At 40.7% G+C, this 18498-nt stretch overlaps 1 protein-coding gene across 2 annotated transcripts in view; it reads left to right on the top strand.

Annotated features, from left to right (window-relative positions):
• FBXW8 (F-box and WD repeat domain containing 8) overlaps positions 1-18498 on the top strand; it is a 51760-nt gene that overhangs the window by 19338 nt on the left and 13924 nt on the right. Inside the window, exons 5-8 of one of the 2 annotated variants that reach the window (XM_074887641.1) lie at positions 4585-4742; positions 12436-12632; positions 14136-14345; positions 15266-15332. In XM_074887641.1, the coding sequence (XP_074743742.1) occupies positions 4585-4742; positions 12436-12632; positions 14136-14345; positions 15266-15332 (632 nt within the window). The remainder of the gene's footprint in view (positions 1-4584; positions 4743-12435; positions 12633-14135; positions 14346-15265; positions 15333-18498) is intronic. The other variant, XM_074887642.1, reaches the window with a different exon arrangement.

Here is an 18498-nt window from a genome sequence, read left to right as displayed (position 1 = left end):
TTCTGTGTTTTGACCAGTTTCCTGATGTTTTTCTCCTTATGAAATCGTCTGCCTCTTCAGCACCACTTCATTAGAGCGATGCCCAGCCTCCATCTCTGCTTCCTCCCACATGTGCCCTGCACTTCACCACCTGCTTCCCAGCCATCGTGGGACATGAACAGCTTTTAACCCCCAGTTCCTTCTCCTTCAGACTTCTGCTTTCAGTCATGAGAGGGCACGAGGAAATTGTTCATCTCATTATGACATTACTGCCAATAAAAAGTAGTTGAAATGCTTTTGATTAGTAAGTAGGTTTGTAGATACCATATGAATTTAATTTTTTCAGTTTCTCTATACCACATGCATTCCACCTATTGTTGCTCCATTTCAGCAAGTTTTTTATGCATATCTGTAAAGCTTAAGCTGAATTTGCACACTAATTTTTACAAATGTATACATATCTGTCCAGAGTTACAGAACTGGCTTGTCAAGGAGAAGTATAGCTAGAAAAATATAGCTCTTGTCTGTCTTCTGCTGCTACTTCTGTGTAGACGCTGAAATGTTCGGAAGAACAAGCGCGAAGTGAAATGTAAGTCCATCAAAGAAGCTCAGTTACTTGGGTGGAGAGTCTCTTGAGTGCTAAGAGAAGGATGACTGTGTCCAGTGAACAGAGAGAGAAGCATGCAGACCCAGAGCTGAACGCGAGGCGCTGTGTGGATGTAACACCTTGGAAGGCGTCAGGGCAGGGCGTTACCTGGAGAGGGAGAAACTTGGGGATGTAAGCGACAGTCGTCTTGTTGCTCCCTGTTGTGTTCAGGCAAGCAAGACTTTGAACAGCCTTTCTGAAGGAAGGAAATCAGGTATGGTCTCTCAGAATTTATAGGTTTTGGGGTTGGTGGTGGGTTTTTTTGTGGCTTATGTTAGGTGTTGGGAGTATTTACCTGCCACTGCAATAATCATCTCATTACATGCACCAGGGGAAAAAAAGCAGCAGCTGAATGCTGTTGGTGTTATAGCAAATGGAATGTATTCATTGTTATATTAAACAGAAAGGTTTTGTTGTTTGTTTTCACTCCAGCAGAAAGCTATGTGAGCTTTTCGTAGCCATCTTGATAGAAAAATCAGTAACTGAATGAGTTTGGAGGACTGTGCCTGTTCTAGGGCAGAAGACTTAAATGTAGGGTTCTTTCAGTAGCTGGTAATCCAAACTAAATTTTCATGGTGAAGTGTAAAAAGTTGTTGTGGTAGGAAATTAATAGAAATACTGAAATTATCTAGAAATAGGTTCTGTGAAGTGCAGCATGTTCTTCTCTTCAGCCATCTATATTGATATGGCAGGTTTGCCAATTATCTGCAATAAAGCAGCCTTTTTATTTTTTTACAGCAAGGCAATGCTTTAATAGTTTAAAAGCCTTTTGTTGTGGTTACAAATTGAAAGTGTGTTGCTCTTTACAATAGCATTAAAAGCAGGGAGTTGAACCATTAAATTTTTTAGTTCTGAATTGGATTCATCTGTGTTTGAAATTCTTCCAGTTCAGTTCTGGTACAGGCCCAGTGGATGCTGGAAATGGGCACGCGGTGGTGATGGCCAGCGGAGCGTGTTGTCAGCTGAGGAGATGGTTTATGTCTCCCATTTCCCCATGTTGGTTCCCTGCCCAAACCTAGACCTCCACTTATGTTTCCAGCATGGTCTTGTAACATCTCTCCAAGTCTTTTAGATTTGCCGCATGGGACTGATTTGCTGTTGTGCTGCACTGGGAGGGATGAGTGGTGTTGCTGAGTGAGAAATGGGGGTAGGAGGGATACGGGAGGGATGGGAGCAATGATGCCTTACTACCCTCCTCTGCCTGATGCACGTAAAGCGCTTGTCCTATCTTGCAGTGCACTGCTGGGATTTCTGGACAGACAAAGGTGAAGGCAGGGTGTGGTCGGTGCTTGCAGGGTTCTCCTGGCACACATAGTGCTCCCCGTTCTCTGTCATGACAGAACTGGGATGAGCACTATGACCAGGATCCTCTTACGGATTGTTCTGTAGTATCTGAACCCACTAGAGCATACTTGAGGTAACACGTAACAAGCTCATGTGTTCAGCAGGTCCTTGCTAGGTGTGGGAGAGCGGCATGGCTTCATGGGAGAGAAGAGGGAGCTCTTCCACATGTACCTATCGTCACTGGAGAGGAAGGGAGTGAGGATGAGGAGGCTGCAGGGTGGTCGGCTGCAGAGCCTACCAAGCAGAGACAGTTCTTGCATTTAACAGGTCCCAGCACAAACACATCAGATTTTGAGTCAAATTTATTTCAGATTGATAGTGTTTGGTGGTTCTGTTCCAGTTTGAGCTTAGCTGTAGAGGTGGTTCAGGTTCTTCTTCAGGAACAAAGAATGGTTCAAACTAAATTTTGACTTGGTTGAATTCTGAGAAGAAATTAATTTCAGCACTTCTTGTGGTACTGTGAGGTTAGATCTTTAATTCCAAGATTGCAGTCTATGTTATTTTTTTATGGATGGTAGCGTGTCTTGAGCCCTGGATCACTTGTGTTTCATGCTATGTAGAAAAAACAGAAGCCATGCACTCAGAGAATTAGCCATCCCTGTGCCTCTTCTTTATTCCTGTCCTTCAGTTTTCTCCATCTATTAGTCTTTCTTTTTACATTCCTAGTCTGGACTATTTGAGAGTGAGTATGTATATGCACTAGGAGGAGATGCTGTTCTTCATCGCTTATATTTTGTCACTTAGTTCTGTCAATTCTATCAGTATCAGTCAAGAGAAGCTTGAAAACATAACCCCAACCAACCCAAATATAAAGGGAAGCAAAAAGCAACTCAAAATGTTTCCAAAATATCCGTGTCTGTTGTTGAAGGGGACTGCACTTCACCTGGCCCATTGTGGTTTATGTCTAAATTTTAAAATGTATCCGAAATGAGCACCTTTCAGTTTTGTAAACTGAAGATATTTGTTGTGGACTAATCTGGACGTCTTGTTCAGTCCGACATGAAACATTTTGCTTTGCTTTGGGGAAGCTTCTTTCTTGATCTGTTCTTCTTAAATAGTGCTGCTGTAAATTGGAAATGAAAGCAGGATTTATAGAGGGATCTGGGCCTCATTTGTAGAAAGAAAAGAGAGAAATGCTATCTCACCCTATTCTTTCATTTTCTTCTGTCTTACCATGTAAAGAACTGAAGAGGAAGCCAGGTGACAAAGACACAGTTCTCCTCTCTTCCCAATTCAGTGCAGAGAGTTAATGGTGCATCTCTTTCTGCTTGACAGATTTCACTGCCCCCTCAGGCACTTTAATTAGTTTTATAAAGTGGAGCATTTTCACTCAGGTGTTGGGAGTAATCTGCTCTGGAGTACTTGGAACCCTGTTGCATGGTACTCCCCAAAGAACTGGATAACCTGAGTCCAAGTCCAATATCTTCTAAACCTTTATTAAGCTCTTTCCTTCAGCTCCTTTGTAAATAACTATTTTCTTCTTTTCCTCATGAACATAGGACAGCCAGATGTCGAACTGGTAGACCTTTGAGGCTTACAAGAATCATTCTTTTGAAATCCTTTTCCCCCAAAAGTCAGGGTGTAACAACAAAGCTGACAGAGCGGGAAGCACCCTTCATTTTCCAGCAGAATCCAAGTCTTAGCTATGGCAGTGAAAGACATCTGAGACTGTTTGATGGTGTTAATTGTCACAGCTCTATCAAAACTTATCTTAAATAATTACTGAACTATTCCAAGTAGCTATTGAACTGTGTTCTTTGACCAGTTGTAGAGGGAGCTTCTCTACTTTGCCTGCAGTGTGTTTTTCAATAGTATGTTGTGTGCCACAGCATAGATGGCACAGAACAGTTTCTGTGTTGCTTGCTGTGTAACAACATTCATTCATTTAGATATATTCAGTATTATCTGAGAAGTTTAGTTCTATTTTTTATAATTTTCTCATTGGTAAACTATAGTTTGATGTTAAACTATAGTTCTTCAGATGTTTCAATGAGAGAGCCTTCTGCAAAGAAGGCAGCACTGCCTTAATTCTAATGAAAACGCTTAATTGTATTAATAACTGAATTAGTCTTAAGAGGTGTAGGCAAATCTGCTCTGTTGATGAGGCATTAAGAAGTTCCTATAAAGAGCAGTAGGCTGGATGGGCGTATGCGTGCTTGTATGTACGTACATAAATCCTCTGATTAAACAGCCTTTGCTTGGCACAACCGCAATCACCGATTTTTAAAGACCGAAAAGAAACAGTTTGAAGTTTTGCCATGATGTAATTTAGACTCGTTAGTGATTACCTTTTTTCCCTGGAGCCTGGCTCTCCTTGCATTCTAGTTGTAAACTGATAGTTGGTAATCTGTGGTAGCTCAATCGTGTTGTTCTTGTAGCTCCAATTTACCTGCCTGTCTTAGTAGACTTGATGGTACATTCAGTAAATGGGAATAAAACGAGCAAAGCTGATGGGCTTGTGCACAGAGTGTGTAAACAGTGTGTAAACAGGAGGAGAATCAGTCTAGGAGCTGTAAATGGTGTTAAGTTTTAAGATACTTTCTGTTTCTTCCTCCCTTCTCCTGCAGCTACCTCTTTTAGGATGTTTTGGGATGAATAATAGCCTTCTTTTCCAGATACACATCAGGAGAAGTGAGGTTGTGGGACACTCGCACCTGGGACTACACAGCCCCCATCCTGGAACCAGTGCATGGTCCTGGTGATGCTGGACCTCGGCCACATGTCTCCTTTGTGAGGATAAACAGCTCTCTGGCTGTAGCAGCTTATGAGGACGGTAAGTAACCACAACTCTCCTCCCTATTTAAAAAAAAAAAAGCTTTACAAAAATGAAGCAGCTGTGCTCAGCTTTTTGTGTGTCTGTAATCCTGTATATACACACCCATGCACACACTTGCTTTTATGTGAGAAAGTTGGCCAATAACCCTAAATGCATTAGGAGGCATTGGAACATAGCAGCCATTAAAACTGATGTTTAATTCCTACTGGAACTGCTACACAAAGCTTGAGTGCCAGGCTGTAGTCCAGCCAAACTATCTTAAGCAAATAACTTGTTTTGCTATAAAAATATTAAATATTCTTCCACCAGCCTTCTCTGTCCAAAACTCCCTTGGGGTGCTGTGAAGCTTTGTTATGGGAATACTGGTAAACTTGCATGTCTGATTAATCTGCATCCTCTCTTGCTTTTGGCATAGTGTATGGATCACAATTTCTTAACTGAAGTACTGGTTTGCAATGGTGTGTTGTTATATACTTTGATATAGAGAAATAAAAACTGTGACCTAATAGTTAATGAACCCCTAATAAAATCCTGGTTATATGCATTGTTTTAAATATACTTAGATGTTTATATAACGGGCAACAAGAGCCATAGACCAACTGTACATCTACTGGATGTGGGAGCAGCAATTAAAAAAAGTCAGGTTTGGACAATGCTGGCCAATTGGGATCCTAGGCTGAGTTGCTCCGGCAGAACTCTACTCCTATCATCTTTCTTTAAAATGTATGATTTGATACTTAAAAACCTCTCCTCGGGTATGAATAAAGAGTATTTTCAAAGTTAGGGAGCCTTGTACACATACTGTCTTTGATCCTGGCATTTCTGCACATGAAAACAAAACCGAAGATGGCTGATCCAAACAAAATATCTAATCCATATATTTTATTTTAGAAGTGAATAAAATGCTTAATATGTGAAAACAACCGTTTTAAGATGACCACCATCCTTAGCTGTTTTTCTAGATCATGCTAGAACGGTTTTCTGTGGCTAAAAATTGTTGATAGGCAATGTTTTCTGACAACAGCAAGTCTGGTATTACAGAATACTCATTAATATTATTTACCCGAGTCATAGGAAATTATAACACAGTGATAGTTTTTAGTGTTGGCTTTTTGTCCAGTGTGCTAAACAATGACTATCAGAGGGTCTTTTGTTTGTTTTCTAGTCTCCCACTGGCTAATCTAATAATTTGTCTATGGGAGGGGGTTTTGTCATATTCCTCGTCGTCAGTCCTGTGTGTGCCGTGACTAAACTAGTTTGCATAAAGCTTGGCGTCTTTTATTCTTTTGGGTAGAAATTTTAATGGGCTCTGTGATATGGCAGTTACTCTGATTTGAGAAGCCTGGTCAGAATAGATTAGTTTCCGTGTGAATAGGGAATTATAAAGGCTGATTTTAGAAATGTTTACTAACTGGAATCTGAAAGCATATATTTACTGTTTGGTGGAGAGAATTATTTTAAACTTGGGGGGGGGGGGGGAAGGATGACTTTGAAGCTAATGTGTTTGATTGTTCTTTGTTGTACTTTTCCAGCTCCCTTTTCTCTTTGTTTCTAAGTTTGACTAACACAGAGAAACCATCTGCTAGTGTTGGAGGTGGTGCTGTTAGGCAAAGAGTCTAGACTTCTCTGTCGAATCCCTGGCTAGCAGACTCGTTCAGATAACATCAGTTTCTCCCAGTTCAACAGAGCTCACGCAGCGATGTCCTTGGCATCCGATCACAGGGAAGAACTAACAGGCAGATTCTGCTCGTGCCGTGCCTGCCTTACAGCGCTGTTTTGCTGGTTCCGTAGTAGCAAATGCTTCCCAAGGCATATGAAATATAGCAAGGAGAAAGATTTGTCTTACTGGGATGCCTGCATCCAAAGTGAATTGTAACTCCATGATGGCACTAAAGAAAAATTGAATTGTGACTTCTGGTGACTGTTTCTGACGGCGTCAGCCTCTGAGAAACAAGCGGCAAGGAGAGGTAAATGAGAGAAAAATGTATGGGGAGAAAATGAAGTTCCTTTCGCCCATGCCAACACTCAGTGGGGGCACTGTATGTACACCTGGGGCAACAGGACTTGGCAACTTGATCCACAGTTGTGATTTTTGAATTCCAACCCACTGGCCTCATATTTCTTCTGCCTTGTTTCCTATTGTCAGCACTGGCAGTCCTCCAGTTTGATTTTACCACTAATTGTGTTGCACGTTACCGAACTGAAATGAATCAAATCAAAATGCTTTTCCTGGAGCATTAGATAAAGCAGGCGAGGGTTCTGGGTAATGAGCAGATGCTGCTAATGCAGGGACAGTAGAGGCCTTGCCAGGACTCCATCTGCTCCATGCTTGCCTGACTTTGGCTATGAGCCACAGCTTTTGGGAAACAGCAGTCTACTTTAGCCATCACTCTCCCCCTCCCGCCCTCCGGAGTCTCGTAATTTGACTTGAAAACAATGTGCTGCAACAAGAGAACATACTTTTTTTTTTTTTTTTTAAATGTCGTTCTTCATACTTGCGTAGGCATGGCAGGGAGATGCTGCACTGCTGCCCTTCATGGTAGTGCTTTGAGACCCGTTGGGAGCAGTTAGTGGTACTTCACAAGTTGCAGAGTAACAACGTGGAGCAAAGGAAGGTGGTTTCTGCAGGGATCAGAAGGGCTCTTGCTTGTTGGCAGGCTCCAGGAAGGGAATTTTGGCAACGCTACTTTCTGGGACTGGAAATCTGCTGTCTTGTCCATTCTGATGCCCTTAAAGCTGCTTGCAGGTATTGTCCCTTCTGTACCCTCTTTGCAAAGACAGAAATGGAGTAATGTGTTTGGTGCCTTCCCCCAAGTGCCAGGACATGCTGTAAGATAGCCAGAGCAAGGAAACAGACTGGCTGGAAGAAAGGAAAAAGTTTTTGAAGAAAACAGCATGTAGCAGGTGGTAGTATATTTATTCCCATCAGATACATACAGGTGGCTGCGGATGCAAAACTCTTGGGTAAATGGCGTGTGATTTCACATCACGGTCAGGGAATTCTGCCTCTTGAGTCCCCAAGCTGGGAGAAAAATACAGACTTTCTTGTCTGTGCCTTTTCTGAGGGACTGTACAGGGATGATGTCCTTTGGAAATCTCTGTAAGAAGAGTGGTAGGATAAAACCTCGTGTTTGGTGGAAACTGATGTGGTAATGGTAATGTAAAGGCACAACTCTTGCGACTAACGTCTAGACTCTGGCTGTTGAGTATGGTATGTAGCTTGCTGTACCCACTGAAAGCTGAGAAACAGCATTGCAGTGAAAATGAAATGTAAAATTTTAGTTAATGAACACCAACTGTCCACTAAGGTTAAAATGGCTGTATATTGGTGGTCCCTCTGACTGGAAATGTTTTTTGGGAGAAACTTGAGATTCAAGATAAGTCTTAAGACTGTAGGCTGGTGCTCATTTCCACCAATATATTTCATGTACTGTTTGTACTTCATAGAAGTGTGATGTTATGTGAAAATTACAAGGAAATAAATTAATGTGCCCAGCTTGGAGGAAAAAAATAAATGTAGGAATTGTTTTCAAAAGGTGAAAAAGAATCAAGATACAAGTGGCAAGGCTGCAACCCACAAATAGGAAAAACATCATGTAGATGATGTGAATTAAGCAGCTTCTGGCCTTCCCACGCAATTGTGTTTAGAAGCTGAAGTGAATGAGCATGAAAACCGTGAGCGTGTCCAGATTCCCTGCTCTAACATATACAAAATTCTGTCTGTCTTTTTGTTCAGATAACGCACACGTAGATTGCTTTACATCTTCTCTAAAGCTGACAGCAACTGCTAGCGGTATCATCCTAACGCAGAAGAGCTGATGTAATGGGTCATTAGGATTTGAGTGTAGGATCTTCCACGCCAAAACACAGCCCTCCCTCTGCTTAGCCCAAGGGTTCGCTTTAGCAGGTAGCAGGAGTGGGCAGCTGTCCTGTCCTCTACTGTGGCTACTAGCTCTTAGAAGGAGCTGTGACATGCTGCATTACGCTGGCAAACACGGCCAGTATAATATTCACAAATGTGATACAACATTTTTTGCCTCTGTGTTTATGCTGCCTTTCCCTGGTACAGGATTAGAATATTTTATAAGAAAAGAGATACCTTTTTTTATTTGTGGCAAATGTGTTGCCTTTTATACCAGAGAGAAACCTATGTGAAAACAGATGTAAAAACCAGCTGCTTTTGCAGGATGTCTTTTGTGCTCCCAGCTGCAAAGAGGGGACTATACTAGAGACAGGCATTGTTAATGGAGAACAGCTTCCAGCCATTCACCTTTGATATAGCAAGAGATGTGTAAGACTGGCTGATGCTTCCTAAAATTGGAGTGTAGTCAGGATTAGCAGTGCACAATAGTCTCATGGTTAAATGTTTTATCCAAATACCTTACAATCTAGAGTGAATTGCAATAAATGGATCTTTCATCAGGCCACATCTCAACAGTATGTTGGGTTAGAAGTTACAAACCTGAATTCCTCGTGCAATCTGGGCTGAAGTGATAAACAAGACTGGTCCAGTGATTGTAATGTCAGGTGTCGGCAATTATACCATCTTCATCAGCTTCTTGCACTTAACTCATTTCCTTGAGCCAAGATGAAATATAAGCAAGCTGTAAAGTCTAAATCCGTTTGAGGAGTTATTGTTCAGTTCGAATAATCACAATTGTGTAGATTTTAGCATGCTGTGAAAGTATTGCTTATAATTCTGATTTAATGACTTGAACACTTTTGAGATTGCAGTATTTTAAAAAAAAAAAATAACTATATGCTTGCAACCTTAACTTCACCTTAAAGATATTGCTTTGGAAATGAAGTACTGGTCACTGCTGGAGGCAGGAAGATAGACTATGTAACGTAGTGATCTCATCTGCACGGGTAAATCTTATCCCTAATTTTTTTTTATGTTGCCATACTAATAACTTTTAACAGTAATGGTGGCTTTTTTTTGCTCTTACACAAACATGATTGACTGTTGCAAAGGCTTGCACGCTAATAAATACATTTTGCTGTTCTTGCAGTGAAATACAGAATATTCTGAGTAGCACTTTTAGACCTAACAGTAGCTTTACCTATTGATAAACACAGTGGAGTGTTTGCTTCTTCTGTGTAAAACTTGCAAATGTTTTCCTGCTGTCGTGCATGAATTCATATACTGTTTTTTGACAGTAGTGCATTTCCACAGAAGGTCTGTGCACGCAGTGATTGAAGTTTCTGACTGATAGCAAGTGACAGATGATGGAGGATGTACATACAGGCTTGTACACTCTTTTGGAGGAGGCGAGAAGCAAGGGGGACAAGCAATACTTTTGCAAGCAACTATTTGTTCATCCTAATAAAAGAAAATGGTATTTTTCTTGCTCTTTGCATTCCTTTTGAAATCTTTTTACTCCTTATATTGTGTTCCTTCATTAAACATATGTTAACTTGTGACCTTACAAGTCACTTGTGTTTTTGATATCACCAGGGATGTTTTCACACCATATTGTGCATTAGATGTTGCACACACTGCATTTTCCTGTTAAAATTTTTAGACACTTTGAACAGATTTTCCTACTGAACCATCTAGTAAAAAAAAAGTACCTGTCTCAAATTGAGTGTACTATTGCATGAGCCATTCTCACTGTCTTCTCTTTTTGTAACGTTTGAGATGCAATAATAATAATAGTGGCTTTGTTGCCCAAATTTAGACATCAGAACTCTGAGTTCTGGGTTTTCCAGTTTGCTCACATGGTCAGAAGAGGGTTCTCTGACGTGAGTATTTTTTGGTGTTTTGCAGAACTTTCATACTTTAATACACTCTGTTAAAAACAGTGAAATGCTCATCACAGAAATGTGTAAACAAAAGACTTCACTTGAAAGCAAATCAGCTTCCTTTTCCCAGTCACAAAAGTGGTCTTTAATTGGGCTAAATGTTCGCCAAAAAAAAAGTTAAATATACTCCTGCCTGGAGGAGCTTGGCAGCGATATTCATCGTCTGATGAAAAAGTCCAGTTCTAACATCCATGATCTGATATCACTACAGTCTTTTACCATTGATGTTTGTGTGTTTGCTTGTTTAAATCAGCTGTCCTGGAGATGAGACTTCACCTATTCCCTTTGTTTTAGTTTGGAGCCGAGGACATGCTGTGAAGGCACAGAAGTGCTGCTGCTAAGCTCTCGCGTGGGCCAGACCAGGCTGCAGAGGGAATTGTAGCCTGTGCTGTCCATTTGTATTTGTTAACTTGTTTTAAGCATAAGTGTGTGTGATGCAAGCTAGCATTCTGTTTTTCAAAACCAGTTCAGCAGTTATTTACCTTTTAAGCAATTAACATAATTACCATTATGCTAAGAAGTAATTTTGGGAAGTTCTGCTCTGAGCCCTTATGACTCCATCGGGACAGTTTTAGTCGGGACTTATCTTTTTGATGGAAGCCTAATTGCAGTTTTGGCTTTGTGTAAACAAACAGAGGCGGCTAATTGTTTAGGCAAATAGCAGATTAATTTAAATATGCATCCCTAATAAAACAAAAATGGTCCCCATTATGGTACTCATTCCCATGGCGAGGAATATAAATATTCAGTGGGAGTGCCATTAGACAGGGATCTTAAGGATTATCTGCATTATTTCACATTGGTAGCACTTTCCAGATACCAAATAATCTTTACAAAAGCAAACATAAATCAATTTAAACTCATTTAGATACCATTTCACTATGTGCAGTTTCATTACCACACTCTTGCTTCACCTCCTTTGGGACATGGGAGGAGTGTTTGCAGACTGGCATTGGTGCCCGTCCACAGCTGTCTGTCAGAGCTTTTATGTCTCCTTTTGAAGGAATAGCTACCATTAATCATTTCATCATTAATGGCCACGCTCAAGTAGAAGGAAGGCTTCTCCAGCCCTGTCTATCACATCTGAAGATTGCTTCTCTGTTAATTCAGTGCAAAGGTGGCCCAGAAGTCTCCAATTCCGTCTGGCCCTTCTGTTCTGTAATATGCTCCTGATTGCTTCAGGTTGCTCTTATTCAGATTATTGCTTTAATGTACCCTGCTTTTAAATTGAGTATCAGTGATCTGTGCGGGGGAAAAAATGCAATTGCAAATGTATTGTCCTGTATTCTTCGGGATTTGTATTATTTAGCTTTTTGAACTCTTCTGCATTTTGTGTTTTTTCCAGAGCATCGGGATTAGGAGCTTTGCTGCTGGTTGTAAACTGTTAAGAATGGTATTAAAATCCCTGACCTGATTGCTGTGTATGCAGAGCTTCAGATTCTTCGCTTTAAAACTTTTCTGTGTGCAGTGGAGTGACTTAAATGTGAATGTGGGCTGTTCCTCACTATTTGTTGTGGTAATTGAGGGCAAGTATATAGTAGGACAAGAGTTTAGGTATCAGTTTAAGTCTGATCTTCTCCAAACATGGAAATGTGAGAGAAGTCAAGCAGTCTTCCTCAAGGTTAGATACCAATGCTATCTGAAAGTCAAAAATTGGGAATTAATTAGAGAGCAACAGAGCCTCTAATGCCAGAGCACGTAATTTTGGAAGGTTTCCTCTGAACCTCGTAGGTGATGCTGTGCAGCATCCTGACGTTCTGGTTTCCTGCCCTACAGTCTCTTTTCTGTATGTTAACTTTTTCCATTAGAATGCTTTTAAGCTTACATCTTTTAAAGTTTTGTTAAATTCAAAGATAATGCACAGTGATTCTTTCTTTGCGTACAGGAACCGTTAGCATTTGGAACCTGATGTTCGGGCGGGAGCCAATCCATCATTACCAGCACAATCAGAGGATACAGGCTTTAGCTCTTGGTTCAGAGGGTGCCACAGTAGCAACAGCATCTGGCTTCGAGGTCAAAGTGGAAAGCCCTGATGACAGAGGATTCTGGCAAACCACAGAAACATTTGAAATCCAGAAATTGGTGAGTCTCCAGGCCACTCAGCCTCTTTCTTGGAGCTCCTGATCCACTAATTATTTTTGGTACAGTTGAGAGGAATCTTATAAAAATCTTACAAGAGTGTTGTCTGAACTAGATAACAGCTTTTTCAGCTAGAGGCTATGATTTTGAAGCAGGTTAATGGATGAGCCTTTCATCGCTGAAGAGCAAGGGTGAAATGCTGGCTTAAGCTACAAGTGAAAATGAATAGAAGTCCATATGGTGCAGGAGGTTGGCTGTTTTTAATTATTTTTTTGTCAACATTAAACTAAGTTGGCTCATTTTGTAAATCAGTTTTCTCGCGTAGAATTGGAGCTAAAACTCAAGGTCTCATTCCAGATCAACGCTATCTGATTAATTCTGAGGCAGGATATTGCAGACGAGCTAATAGTACCACTTGTGAAGCTGTAACTAGTTGTGCAGCTTCTTTAGGTTGCACCTTCTGTCACTGAAGTTTTGAGACTATTTTAATTAAAAAGCAAAAGCTGTCCTATTCTCTGCAGTTTTATTGTGTCTGGGAGTATCAACATTTTTTCTGAAAGGGGAAGGAAGTGCATAGGAATAATTTGAGGCTTGCAGCTTCTCTCCTATTGTAGGAAGCTGACTGCGCAGCTAAGGGGTGTGAAGTTGTGATTTAAACCACTCCTGATTAATCCCCTCTTAAAAGCTAAGTCAGTCTCACAATGCTTAAATAAACAAACTCCCCAAACATTTTAAGAGGTTTCCAAGTAAAAATGTTAAAACACCACCACACACTCCATTGTAGTTGGATCCATTTTACTCTTGCATCTTGCTGTGAAATGTCAATTTGCCACATGTGAAAGTCAGTCAGGACAGCACGCTGTCTTCTAAAGTTGGGTTAGAAATCAGCTGTGTTGTTGAAGAGTTTAAACCCTTCCTGTAGTGAGACTTTTCGGCAGCATCTTAACCATTTACTGAAATGGAAGAGCAACGTCATTCCGGTCTTGTGACAGAAGATAGGGGAGCTGGTATTTGGGCTGTCCTAGAGTCACATGATGACTTTTCTGTTAATTTAGAGTATATATACATTGATTGCAGGGTAAGCATCAACTATTCCATGTTAGTTGTGTGAATGTGTTGTCTCTTCTGACGTACTGTATTCACATTCTAGCCACGATATTTGCTTTATGTGCTTTAACCTTATGGCTTTCTGTCCTTCATCTGAATGAGCCCATTAAGTCTTGCTCCTTTCTTTGAAGTGATATTTTGGTGTATTCTGTTGTAATGTGTTCTGATTAGTATTTTTAATGGGCTCATTCTAAAGACTGTGAGCTAGATTTCATCATAGGAGCTAAGCTTGCAAAAGTTCAGAAATAAAATTGATACTCGGTCTTTGAAATAATCCATAATTAGGATGATTCCAGATAGCAGATAACCACATCAGTAGCTTGTTCAGTTTAGCGTGTGTCAGTAGTGATGGAAAAGAATTTTTGGATGTAATAAAAACTTAAAGTCTGCTTTTTTTAGGTCAACTTCCTTAATCTGGTTCCAGATGTTATGGGGAGTCCAGTGACAGTAGCAGCTGCAGAAGATGTCGTTTATCTCCTGAAAGCAGAAGATCCTGGCAAAATTCTCCATTCTGTCTATGGTCAGCCTGTCACATGTCTTGATGTGTCTGCTCATGAAGCAGCCTTTGGGGTCAAAACCTTTGGCTGGTTGTTGAATGAGCCCAACCAGGTACTGAAATTTTTTTTGATAAGATTTTTATACCTTCGTAATTAACAAAGGAAAAAAGGGTTCAATCTACTGACCATTTCCTTCCCCGCTATTCAGCATTTGACAGTAGAGGGAAAACATTCTTTTAATGCAATAATCTAATGCTTCTATTAGTGTTCTAGTGGGCTGAAGTAAGGGATTATTGTTCAGCTGACTGGGTTCACTGTAGATACTTGGCATTCTCTGCTCCTCAGCGAGTCCCAGCTCATTCAGGTGTATGCTGTGTCAGTGGCCCCCTAGGGGGACTCACCCCAAAAAACCTAAAAACCCCATTAAACCCCTGCCCGAAAAGCCAAAACATCCCTCAGCCTTTCTGATGAAGGCATCCTGAGCAGTGTGTCAAGCCTTGTACATGCAAATGTGCAATCTTAAGAGGATGCTGCTTTTTTTTGTGCATTTGACTATTTGAACTAACTTACTTCCAATTTGGTGAGGATGGTGTGACTGTGGTGTTAAAGGAAGCTAAGTGGTAATCATAGTTTTGAAGCCCCCTGTGACACAGCCTGCTGCTTTCATCAGCACATCTTAGCAGTGGCAGGGTAGATCAAAACCAGACTGGTTTTGTAACCCAGCTGAAGACTCATGGCTGAGGCACGCTTCTAATGCAGCTCGTCTCAAACTTCTCTGCTTGCAGGAAGGGCTCTTTGGGGTTTGCAGACCCAAATAAGTAGCATAAATAGTTTGTATTTGGGGGGGCTCAGAATCCTACCTGAGATTCCAGGCAGCAGCCAGCTCCTGGACACAGCCCCACTCCAGGGCAGGGACCAAACTGCAGAACAACCTGTTTCCAGATGCCTTAAGAAGAGTTTCTCTCCCTTTCCTGCATCTTGTCTAGCTTTCCACTCCCTAATTTCATTCCATTTTTTGTGGTTATACTTCAGGCATGTGATGGGCTATCAGCAATGAGGGAAGGAGAGTGCTTCAGGCAGGTGGAGAAAGAAGCAGGAGGTGAGCACCCAGATGAAAGCAGCTGTGGTCAGTAGTGTATAAATGCAGCATTTTCTTTGGCAAGTGACTGGAACAGGAAAGCTTTATTTAGGACTACCTCTGTGTTAGGAACAAATGTGTCCAGCTGCATCTAATTTCCCCTTAAAATTCACGTTCACTAGGGAAATGCTGAGGCCACCATAAATACCTCTAGGGTTGAGAGATGCTGCGAGGCCATGCTGTCTTTATTAATTCCTTTGCTGTCCTAATCCAATTCTTTTCCCTACAGAGGTGGGAGGTTAGAAGGTAAAATTGCCTCATTCAGGGGCATTATATCGGTGATCGCCTTTGTGCCTCTTAAAGGAATAGAGAAATCTACTTAGGCCCCCGAGCATCACTCTGTAAAGCCGGACATATTTCCTAATTTAGTTCTGAACTATTTGGCATTTGATGGCAGATTGTATTAAGCAGTGCATCAGTGCGCATCCTAATCAGGGAGATGGGACTGAAGTCGTCCAGACGGCTGGGGTGTGTTTGACAAGGACGCTTGCTTGGCATTGCCGCACCAGCTGACATCACGCCGGAAATTAATTACTAATGTCTATTATGATAATTATTCGCCTCGCGCAGACGTGAAGGGACTTCGCATTGGCTGATTACACTGGTCACAAGTTGACAATCTGTCTTTAAGAGAGCTTTCAGTCTCGGAAATGTAATGATGAAGAATTCCAGCCCTGTTGGCTGCTGGCTGTGTTGCTGTAGTGGGAAAGCTGTGTTTCTTCTCAGTTTGGGGGTTGGTGGGTTTTTTTGTTTTTCCTGAGGGATATTTTTTTCTTTAGTGTAAGCTCACAGTCCTAATGCTACTGCCTAGTAACCTGCTTTCTGATGAAAATATAGTTAAGGAAAACATCTTTTTTCCTCTCTCTTTTTTAATCGTCTAATTTTAACCAAATTTGACAGCAGAGTAGAGATCTGAGGCATAAATTTTGTAGGAACTCTTATGTTGAAGAGGAGAAAAACATCAAATCTGTGGCATAGACTTGCCTACTGTTAGATGACAGACGTCTGTGCAGGAGAGAGGGAAGAATATAAATGCTTCATCTGTGAGAAGTTCAACTTTCACTTTATTAAGCATTAGACAACCCAAGTATGATGCTGTTTCTTGAAAATTCATCTGTTTAGTGCTGCTGGAGCTCTTTGTTTTATGTTAAGCTAAGAGAAATTTCTTTAGTAAGGGTTATTTCAGCTGTATTAACTCAACGTGGAACATACTATTTTCCTTAAATTCCAAATTCTTGAAATACTGAGATCTGCATTCCCATCTAGACTCGTACGTGGCTAATAATATAGACCAGATAATGAACCACAGGGAAGAAAGACCCTAACCCTGGCTTTCCCTTTCAACCTAAAGTGATGCTTGTGACATGCAGTGGACATGCCTCGAAGGGTGGTGTCTAGCAAATAACATAATACCCTGTGTCATGAGGTTTGGAGACCCGTGGTTTCAATGCTGCAGCAGCAACACAAAGTCTTGGCATTCACGTGTTTGAATTTGGGGTTTGAGCACTGTATGTAAAATTAAATCCACTGATTTAAACTAGAGCTGGCTTTGGTCCTCTCCATGTCAGGATATAAACCTCTTAAACCAGTAGCGCTATAGCTGTCAGGATTAACATCATCTGATTTCTGATGCAATTATCTTACTAATTGTAGGATCTGACTGAAGCTTTTCTCATAGTTGGTATATTTATAAGCTTCCCTTGCTGTCAAGTCTGGTCTACTGTAGCTTCAGGTGAGCTCTCTCCTGCTTGTGGATTATTTCTATGAAATTTATAGGTGCTTCAGGGATGGGGGTGGAGAACAAACCCAGCTTTCTCCTGTGTTTAAAATTTAGTTGAAATTTTTTAATGTATTCAACAGTTCTTGGTGATAGAAGATAATCAACATGGGAGGTTTTGGGGTTTTTTTCCACCAAAGAAACTTCATGTAGCACGCAAGAGAACTTTACTTTAAACTCATGCAACTGAAGAACTCTTTTTGTTACATGCATTATAAGGTGCAGTTCAGAGTATGTCTGGTTTTGGTTGCTTTGTGCACAGACTTGTAGATGGGGAAGAGAGGAGTGAAGGGAGGACAGTGATGATTTTAGAGCCTCCAACTTAGAAACAGAAAGCTAGATATGTTCAGATGTCTTGGGAGTTGTTTGTTATGCTGTCACTTTTTCATCTGTTTTGAGCTGGTGATTGGTTTGTACTTGATGAGGGGCGTTCAACATCACCTGCCTCTTCTCATCAGCAATTGAAATACTGCTTAGTTTTGCTCCTGCATTTAATGTTTCCATGGTGTTCTTCAACTGCTTGCTAATGTGAGTGTATCCAGTAAAATTAACCACTTGAAATGGATGTTATGAACTAATAGTAAGTGGAAAAACAAATTTTAAATAATCTTTTAAATTTCATTTCACACTTTACAGTCTCTTGGATGATGCATTTAGGTCATAGCTGCTTTATATAAGATGTTACATCTGTCTTGCACCTTATTTTAACTAAATTCCTCCTCTTTGTTAACTGATAAGCTTGCATTGTCTTCTTTGGTGTTGTAATGTCTCCAGTTCTTGTGGAGTTTGAAAGACTTCAATTTTTTTTTTATCTTGATTCTTCGTGTTTAAAAAATGTGGGTTTTTTTCAGTGGTCCTAGTAAGTAGTCCAGTTCTCAATAAATTGATCTTTATGAACTTTTGTTTTCATACCAGTAGAAGGGTAGGTCTTACTGGTGACTGAATTTGGACATATGGCAAATGTTTCTCTTTGGGGAGCTGTAGGACTGTAGAGCGTTAGCAGAAGTTAGAAGTTAGAAAGTGAAAGGTGTTTTAAATACCTTTTTCTTTATAAACTCTTTGGTACCCTGTAGGAGAGACAGAACTCTTTCTGAGGATCTGAACAGTGTAACTTTTTAGGCACTGCAAGAAATACAGTCCAGCAGAGAGACCAGAAGTTTTTCCTTGCCTAAATTTTGCATGGTGGATTGATGAACCCCTTTCTTGCCAAAAAGTAACAATCATCCATCTTGTTTTTTCTGTGTTTGTAAATGACCAGAAATAATATTGCAAGTTAAAAAATCCCTTTTGTATTGGCTTATTGGCTAATGTTAATGACGTTCTGCCTTTTTTTTTTTTTCCTCCCTTTCC

The sequence above is a fragment of the Strix uralensis genome, chromosome 17, assembly GCF_047716275.1.
Source record: "Strix uralensis isolate ZFMK-TIS-50842 chromosome 17, bStrUra1, whole genome shotgun sequence".
Lineage (NCBI taxonomy): Eukaryota > Metazoa > Chordata > Aves > Strigiformes > Strigidae > Strix > Strix uralensis.
Note: the sequence above shows the minus strand (reverse complement) of the source record. Positions and strands in the feature narration are given on the sequence as shown.